This window comes from Vespa velutina, chromosome 3 (assembly GCF_912470025.1).
Source record: "Vespa velutina chromosome 3, iVesVel2.1, whole genome shotgun sequence".
Lineage (NCBI taxonomy): Eukaryota > Metazoa > Arthropoda > Insecta > Hymenoptera > Vespidae > Vespa > Vespa velutina.
The window spans coordinates 4,398,770-4,408,769 of record NC_062190.1 but is presented as its reverse complement, the minus strand read 5'-3'; the positions used below and the strand labels follow the sequence as shown (position 1 = coordinate 4,408,769).

Sequence of the window (10,000 nt, the reverse complement as noted above, 5' to 3'; positions counted from 1 at the left end):
AAGAAGAAGAAGAAGAAGAAATAGAAATAGAAGTAGAAGAAGAAGACGAAGAAGAAGAAGAAGAAAAAGAAGAAACAGACGACGAAGTCGAAGAAAGAGAATGAAAAAGGAGGAGGAGGAGAGGGAGGGGAAGAAGGAGGTGGAGGAGAATCTGGACGAGTGTGGGTTTAAGGAGAAGTGGGGCCATGTGTTCAGTGTCAAGTTGCTGGAACCTTAGGTCGCTTCCTCGGTCCTCCTCCTCGACGAACGAAGCCGTCCTTCCGCGCTGCCCTCACCCTCTCTCCTTCTTCCGTTAGGATTGTATTAAGACAGAGAGAGAGAGAGAGAGAGAGAGAGGAGAGAAAGAGAGAGAGAGAGCAGATATAATACTATACGTTACACGTGCAGGCACGTCGCGAGTCCGAGAGAAAGAAGAGTGGAAGCCGCCCTTGTAAAATACATTCTCGTCAAAAGGGATGAAGAGGGAAAAGAAGAGAGGAAAAAATCGAAAGAGTCTATGCGAGAGAGAGAGAAAAAAAACGAACGATGAAAAAACAAAAACAAAAAAAAGAAAAAAGAAATTATAAGAAGGAACAAAAATGAAAAGCAACAAAAAAAAAAACAACTGAACTAAAAGAAAGAAAGAAAGAAAGAAAGAAAGAAAGAAAGAAAACGAACGAAACGAAACTATCGAGAGAAAGAATTAAAGATAGAGAGATATACTCGATGAAAAAGAGAGAGAAGAGAGGGTAGATGTGTCAGAAGGATCGAAGGCATCGCGAAAGAGCACGCACAGGGATGGGAACAAAGCGTTCAGCATCTGGAACGCGTTAGAGTTCTCCTCGCGAACGGCCCCTCCGAACGTCGCGTGTACTCTCACATATCAACGCGCACGACCTATGTCTCACTTCTACCTACACTTCCTAGGAACTTATAGAGAAATACAGAAAGAGAGAGAGAGAGAGAGAGAGAAATACCCACGTGTACGTTATATAGACGTAATGCTATCTCGACGAACTCGAATGAACGAACGAACGAACGAACGAACGAACAAACGAACACGTAACCGGTCCATACATCAAGAACAAAGCATGTGTATGAACGATGCGCTCATGCACGATCCTATGGAGCATCTAATACTTCGACTATCTGCCACTATTCATACGTTCTGATGTATACGAATATATCTACTCATTCTCTTCTCTTTTTTTCTTGCTCTCTCTATTTTTTTGGTACACCTAATCATGGAATTTTGTTCGAAGATGGAAGAGAGAGAAAGAGAGAAAGAGAGAAAGAGAGAGAGAGAGAGAGAGAGAAAGAGGGAAAGAGGGAAAGAGACAAAACAATATTTGAAAGAATTATTATATAAAAGTGCATTATGATTAACAAGTTGAAATAATATGCATATTCAAATGTATATCATATATACGTTTATTATGTTATACTTGTGTGACATGTATAGAGAATGCAAGTATAAGATAATATAGAATAAGATAAAGACGATACCTTTTGATATCATCATCCAGCGATATTGAACTTCTTTAAATGTACGACTGCCATCTTCTTTTAAAGTTTATTTTACGAGACGATGACCGACATATAATTATCTCGACTGTGATCCGATGAATAATTCTGAGACTTTGTAACGATACTAGGTAACTGCGAGATTTTCGAAGAATATTTCGTAAGGATAGTTTTGCACACGTATCTATTACGTAAGTTTATACATATAAACATATATATATATATATATATATATATATATATATATACATTTATCTAATTAACGCCAAATATGATTTTATTGTGTAATATTAATAACCATATCATCGATATCCTTTTGTACCAATACAAATTTATTATTAATTTGCCATTATAACGCGAGTATATTTCTAATTTTTATTTCAAAATTCAATAGGAATAGAAGGAGAGAATAAGAGTATTCTTTTTAATTTTCCTTGTCAATAGTAAATAATAATAGTTCCTCGATCATTAGAAATTCGAGTCGAAAAGTTATACAAGAAATATTTAATCGTTCGGTATGAATTAATAGTATACTTAGATACATCTTGCTGAAAGTTATTGTTTTGAAAACTATAAGATTGAATTGCTTCGTTTAACGTCAGAAAGAGAGAGAAAGACAGAGAGAGAAAGACAGAGAGAGAGAGAGAGAGAGAGAGAGAGAGAAAAGAGAGAGGAAGAGCGAGAACATGCATGCGTAACTAAATTTAATGAATTTTTAATAGGATCATTTACAATTAATTACATAATATATGTAGTTTATCTTGATTATGCGGCAATATTTCTTCGATAAGTAGGTAAGATATGTTAAATCTCCATTAAACGTCTCCATTTAATTATATTCATTCGTTTCTACTCGACATTATCATATTTGGTTTATAATAACGGTAATCAATTATTAATATTACTATTCAAGTTTATGTAGATCGCAAGTTTTTCAGGTTACGCGTCCGACGGACGAGATATCTCGCAAACTCGTATCACTATGATCATTCGTTGAAATTTTATTTTTCAACGAATTGAAGCTATGCTTAACGATTGTCTTTCATCGTTTTAAATTATTATCTCGTTAACGTCGACATATCGATCGGCACGAAATCGAACCACGACGATTAAGTAATTTCGATAGAGGAATAATACCTTTTGCCTATATTATTTTCTCTTCGAACGATAATACGATATTTATTAGATCGGTCAAAGTCAAGTACGATATTATAAAGAGAGAGAGAGAGAGAGAGAGAGAAAGAGAGAGAGAGAGAGAGAGAAAGAGAGAGAGAGAGAGAAAGGGAAGAGAGAGGGAAAGAGAAAAAGAAGAGTGGGAGAACATCGATAGATCAAACGCCGAGTACTTGCCCGATAGGTTTTTATCTTCTTTTATAATTGCAATGCCACGAAGATTATTAGGTTAGCTATTAAGATAAATCGATGTTATTCGTTTTTACATTGTATCGATATATAGCGTATATCATACATATATTCCAATAACTCATTCACACGAGTGGCCATTAATCCACGTGTAGGACATTTGAACTAATATAACCTGTTTCTTTGGAACTATGAAATAATAAATAAAAAATTGTGGATCCATTTTAAATATATTGACTGACACGTCAAATTGTGTTACATAGGAATTCTATAAAGATAATAAATATTATAATTTTTTTGTAATAAATTTTTGTTATCACGGTTCTAGAAATCATCATAGTAATGAAAATAAATAAAGGACCTCTTCCAGAATAATCACGTTTCAATACTTTGGTATATCATCTCGAAAGAAACACGATATCTCTACGTGATGATGTTTTATCATTATTGTTTATATTGTTAGTTTATCTCATTCTTCGTTTCATTCTAAAGTCGATTTGCGCAAGAATGGCTACTCCTTTTTTTTGTTTCATTTTTTCTTTTTTCTTTTTTCTTTTTCTTTTTTTCTTTTTTTTTTTTTTTTTTTCTTTTTTTCTTTCTTCCTCACCACACACAGCTATGCCACTATGTTAATGCTCGGAATCACTCTCGTTATCGCCATCTTTCTCTTGCATCAAGAGAAACCGAGAATCTCATGTTTTGACACTTTAGTACTGTGCTTTGTCTCTCCTACGAGCATAACGTAGTCACTGACGCAATCAAAATACGCAGTATATCTCCTTCATTGTCGAGTTTACACGCTCGCATTTCCAAATTCATTGTATTATACCTAGTAGACGTCGGACGTAATTATAGAATCGTTCACATATCTCAAAGCTCGTACCACGTCACCGTTAGAATCCCTACTACTCGTTCATATATTCTAAACCTCGTTATCATCTTAAGAGTTATCCGAACTGAAATGAATGATTTCTTGAGACACAATGGGCATTATATATTTTTAAGCGAGAATCACAATGCTTATCTTTTTCTTTCTAATATATGTAACATTACGTCGTCTTCATCTTCTTCTTCTTCTTCTTCTTCTTCATCTCTTTGATAAAATTCGAAGAAATCTACACGCTTTCTTGCCTCTCGGAAAAAAAAAAAGAAAAAAAGCGATAAAAACTTGAGATTTTTTTCTTCGCGTCAAGCTTGACATCCAATTTTTCAAGCATACAATAACAAAATTTTTGTGTATCTTTCCTCGTAAAAAAAAAAAAAAAGAAAGAAAAAAAAGAAAGAAAAAGGAAAAAAAAAGTTATGAAAGATATTAGATAATACTTTTTGATTACGTTAAAATCGATATTTTTTGTCAAACGAAGCAAGCAGGATTACGAAAAAAGGAATATAATTATATATATATATATATATATATATATATATATATATATATATATATACACACATATATAATAGATCATTTACAAAAGAAGATATGAAAAATAATATCGATGTATTATAAGAGGGATGAATATAATTTTTTCTTTTCTTTTTTTTTTTTTTAACTAACATTATAGCAACACATAACACATAAACTCGACCATATGGAAAATTCAAATGTACATACGTACTTTAAATTATGTAAGAAGAGATAAACGTAAACGTAAATGAGTTCGACGATCGTAAGCTCAAGTAACATATTTATAATTGATAGGGGGTAGTTTCCCTCCGATGTTTTTAATACGAAAAATAGATCGAAATCGTTACTATTAATTTCTCTCCTTCCCTCTCACCTTCTCTCTTTCTCTCTCTCTCTCTCTCCCTCTCTCTCTTTCTCTGTCTCTGTCTCTCTCTCTCTCTCTCTCTCTCTCTCTTTCTCCGTCTGTCTCTTTCTATTCCATTTTCAAGTGAGGTCGAATGCGATTACGCAAACGAACGAACGAACGAACGCGTGCCATCTTTCGCGACATGTATCATCGATACTTACGACCTGCGCGACAATAGTTCGAAGCAAGTAGACTCGCGGCTTTATTATTATTATCACTCCCCCGCCACCCCTTCACCCTGTTCTCTCGAAAATGATTCGATATTTTTGGCGCGATCGTTCATACCTACTACCTACATACTTAACTACACTGAGTGGGTAGCATCCACAAAAACATGAAGTTATTCTGGGGGAAAACTAACTCTTCTTACTAACCCGGAAATGAAAGTGCTTTCCCGATTAACGAGAGATAAACTCGGATTAGTTAGCCGTACTCGGTTATTTTGTTCAATCAATAAAAAATGATATATATGTATATAATTTATAGGAGAAAAAAGAAGAAGAGAGAGAGAAAGAGAGAGAGAGAGAGAGAGAGAGAATATATACTAGGAAGTTTACATAACGTTTGCTAGTTATTTTCATAAATGTCGTTGGCAAACGATTCGATACGATGATTCGCGAGTGACTAATAACCAATAAAAAAAAATAAAAAAAAAAAAAAAAGAAAAATAAAAAAGAAATAAATAAAAATACCAAAAAAGAGACAAAAACAAAATTAAAAAAAAAAAAAAGAAAAGAAATACATAAAATAATAAAAAATAAAAAGGAGAAATGCATGAGCGATACTCATGGTAGTAAGTAATAGGAAGGCTCTTTACCAAGCCGACAAACGAGCTATACCACGATAACGCACGTTTTATACGCGAAACGCATTAACCCGGCGCGTCTTAGTCGAAAGAAATCTCGCCGGCATAGTTATAGGGAATCGGCGTGTTCGTTTAAAAATAATTCAAGGAGCGCCGTTATAAATAAACCTCCGATGATTGTCTATATTTAAAGTTTTAGAGTTAGACAAAGGATCATAAATATAGACGGGTAAGAGAAGAGAACGTGCGTGTTCGATCTCCAGCGGTGCGAGAGTCTCAGAAAGTTTGAACTTTCCAAGTGAGCTTTAACGAAAAGAAACTTTCAGGTTTTAGGTACTATGTAACATTATTTTTATGTAACACGAAACACACGTTACATTCGATCACCCTATCTATACCAATGTGTATTTTAATTGGTTTACAATGAAAAATTTACTTCTCTTATGACTTTTAATAAGGGCCCGTCTATCCCTCCCCAATTCTCTCTATCCATCCTTTTCTTTCACCCTTAGGCGACGAACAAGGGCTGTTTACGTTAGGGGAGCAATGCGGCGACCCTTCGAAAGAGATCGCTCAACAATAAGGGCTCCCACTGTGCGCTTTAAGTCGCCCCGAAACCGACATGCGGCTCACGCACGCAATCTCACACTTTCTTAAGATGATCACACACGTCGGCACCTTTCTCACCGTTAGATACCATTAAAAATTCAAATCTCCTGTTAGATTCCGAATCTCCGTGGAACGTAGAAGATCCATTCAATGTTTCTCATTGAAAATTATCTTGAAAATGAACGAGTTTTTAAGAAGTTACGATTTTTCTTTTTTTTTTTTTGCAAGTGATTTATGAGGACAGCTACTGACAGATTCTACGGTTAATATGAGAGTACGGTTAACTCACGATGGAATCTTTGTTTACTTATTACCGAAAATACAGTCTGATGATACTTTATAAACATTTTCTTTTTTTTTTTTTTTTTCCTTTTTTCTCAAGATCGATACTCATCGATTTTTTAGATCTTAACTCATTAATCAACGGATGATAAAGCGAAGATAAATGATTTCTTAGATTTCTCGTGTGATTTTGTCGATATTTGTTACCATCCCTCGAGAAAGAGGAGTTTGAGGATTTCGAAAGGGTCGAGTGTGAGGGCTTAGAAGCCCGAAGGAGTGTGTGGAATCTGGCGGAAGGAAGGCAAGAGGAGAGGTCGAAGCAAGAAGGGTCACTGGGTCAGATGCGTTTCCTCTCTCACTTTGACACCCTTCCCGTAGTTGTGTTTCCCCTTCTCTCTTTCTCTCTCATTCTCCCTCTCGTTCCGTTCTAATCGTCCTGAATCCCTCTATCTCATTTCCATCGTTCGCGGACACATGGCTCGTTGATGCGTATCTACTCTGTTAACTAAAAATTAACCGACACGATTCTTTTTATCATATGAACGAAAAAAAAAAAATATATATATATATATATAAATCAAAGATTCTATCCAGTGATTTGATCTTTCTATTCGATTCTTCGATCGATCGATATTAAAACACATAATTTCGCAAAATCTTAAAATCGACGACGTTCGAGATGAGAGAGTGAAATGAATAAAAAAAAAAGTATTAGAAAGAAATAACAAAGAGAGAGAGAGAGAGAGAGAGAGAGAGAAAGAGAGAGAAAAAATGAAAGAAAGAAAGAAAGAAAGAAAAATCGAGCTGTCACTCACCTGCCAAACGTACTCATATCATTCTGCCCGTGCGTCGGTATCGCGTTCGGCACGTCGACGACGGTGTAGCGACACTTGTCACGTATCAAACAAAACGCACACCTGCACAAACTCGACACTGCCGACAATAAAATAGGAGAACGATGACGACGATATAAAAGAAGATGACGATGACGATGATAAAGATGACGATAGGACGATTCCGTCGTGCTCGTTTCTGTTTAATCTGTCTCTTCGAAGACGATATGATACAGAAACGAATTGATTCAATAACCGGCAGCCGCCAAACCAACACCAAGAGATCAGGCCTAGGTCATGATTCCTCACAGAGTAACAGAGTGTTTTCGTTCCTCAAATATTCGTTGTTGTCGGCGGACTACGAAGTCTTCCCATAAATATTACAACACCAATCGAAAAGAATATTCTCTCAATATTAAAGGATTTAAAAAAAAGAGAGAGAGAGAGAGAGAGAGAGAGAGAGAGAAAGAGAGAAAGAGTAAAAGAGAGAAAAACGAAGTAACAAGGAAGAGGAGGGGGAGGAGGAGAAGGAAGAGGAGGAGGAGAAGGAGGAGGAGGAAGAGGAGAAGGAGAAGAAGGAGAAGGAGGAAGAATTATTATTAAAGAACAAAACACTGTCACTGAATGAATTGAAGTAAGATCGATCACGTTTACATCGATTGGTATACACTTTGTATCGCGTGGGGATCCTTTTAGATCCTTTCAGCGATCCACAGGATCGCGCGCGGTTAGCGTGACGCGTCCGCTCGCGGCGTCGACGTGCTAGCGACACTCCTCCGGTCCACGTACCACTGCCGCGGGCAACGAGGCGCCGTGTAACCTCGCTAGAGCGCCGGTCTCGTAGTACCGGAAAGGCCGGCCGGGAGCGAGAGGGAGGTTGCGACTCTACTGCTTTGCTGCTTGTGGAGTGAGCGAGAAAGAGAAAGAAAGAGAGAAAGAGAAAGAGAGGTGTATGCAGAGAGACAGTAGTATAAAGAGAGAGAGAGAGAGAGAGAGAGAGACCGACGTCGATGTAGCGAATTCGAGGAGGGAGAGAGAGAAAGAGAAAGACACTCCCCCTCTTCGACGACAACGGCGACGGCGGCGGCGGCGGTGACGACGACGACGGCGGTGGCGGCGGTGGCGGCGGTGGCGACGGTGACGGTAAGCATACAATGGGAATAATCAGCGCGTCTCGGAGCGTCGGCTGACTGACTGAAGGCCCCGAGGACCGTGCGGGATGAGATTCGGAAGGCGCTGCTGTTGCTGCTGCTGCTTCTGCTTGCTGGCTGGCTGGCTGGCTTGGCTGGCTAGCCGGCGCGCGCTACTGCTTCGTCTTCTCTCTCTTTCTTTCTTTTTTTCTTTCTTTCTCTCTCTCTCTCTCTCTCCCCCTCTCTCTCGCTCTCTCTCTCATTCTCTGTATCTCTTTCTCACTCCCCTCCATTCAAAGCTTCTTTCTCTTTTGCTCCTCGCGTCTACTGTCCTCTCCCATCCCCGTGGTTTCTCTCGCTCTGTCTCTCTCTCTCTCTCTCTCTCTCTCTCTCTCTCTTACTCTTTCTCTTGCCTTTGTTAACTCACTCCGTCCTACTTCCTCCCACCACTACACATTTACCACCACCACCACCAATACGAACTGCCAACCTCCACCGTTCGACTACTAACCATCGTTCTCTTTCTCTTTCTTTCCCACCTCCTCCCACCCTCGCTCCTTTAGTCACGTCTCTCTTCATAGGCGCGCGCGCGCGCGCGCTCCAACGCAGAGCCAGCAGTTACTCGCAACGACACGCCCCTTTACGGGCGTAGTCGCCGCCTCTTTTCTCCGACACCCACGCTGTATCCAGTCCTACCCGTTCTACTCCCCTCTACTAACAACCTGACCACCACCACCACTATCTCCATTTCTGTTGTTATTACTATTACTACTACTACTCTACTACTACTACTACTACTACTACTACTACTACTATTACTACACTACTATTACTACTACTATTACTACTACACTATTACTGTTGCTGCTTTAACTTCTTTCTTTCTATTTCTCTCTCTCTCTCTCTCTCTCTTTCTCTTTCTCTCTCACTCTTTCTCTTTCTGTCACTCTATCTCTTTCGTCGTGTTGGAACTGTCGTCTGCCGATCGTACTGACATTTGCTTTCTGTCTCGCAAAACGACAACTTCTTTCTTTCACTATTTCTTTTTTTTGTTCTTTTTCTATGCCTTGATAACGAGCCTAGCACAACGACTTATACGCATTTTTATTAGTGAGCACGAGCGACCACCCCTGAACTTTACTGAAACCTCGACCTATCGAACATCACGTGGCTACTAACGCACGTACTACGCACGCACGTACGCACGCACGCACGCACGCACGCACGCACGCACGCACGCACATTTGTGGTTATGGATATGCACTGTGACCCAAGTAATTCGAGCGCGTGCCATTTTTCGTCGTAACCGGTTACGATAGGCGGGGAGTCGGGGGGAGAGTAAGAGGAGGAGGAGGGTACTTGTGATTTATTTATTTTCTTTTTCTTTTCGAACGAACGAGTTGAAAAGTAAGTGATCCATTGATATCCAAGGATGATGTAACCTCTGACTCGTATAATAAAATCTAAAATAATCGATATATAGTACAATAATTACTCACGATCATTATTTACTTAAGAAGAAAAAGTTTGACAATTTTTTGAACATAATATCTGCGTAATTGAAGTTTGAAAAATTCGTGATAAAATATCTATTAAAAGAAAAAAAGAAAAAAAAAAAGAAAAAAAAAAAATCAAACGTCTAAACAAAATCAAAGCTATCGGAATATT

The 10,000-nt window shown here is 38.3% G+C and overlaps 1 protein-coding gene across 5 annotated transcripts in view; it reads right to left on the bottom strand.

The window, feature by feature from the left end:
• The window catches only part of LOC124947896 (transcription factor SOX-6-like), a 177,375-nt gene that overhangs the window by 47,688 nt on the left and 119,687 nt on the right, over positions 1–10,000 (bottom strand). Inside the window, exon 1 of one of the 5 annotated variants that reach the window (XM_047490660.1) lies at positions 7,185–8,856. The exons of the other annotated variants lie outside the window; for them this stretch is intronic. Coding sequence (XP_047346616.1) covers positions 7,185–7,201 — 17 coding nt within the window. The 5' untranslated portion in view covers positions 7,202–8,856. Of the gene's footprint in view, positions 1–7,184; positions 8,857–10,000 lie in introns of those variants that run through there. 5 annotated transcript variants of the gene reach the window in all.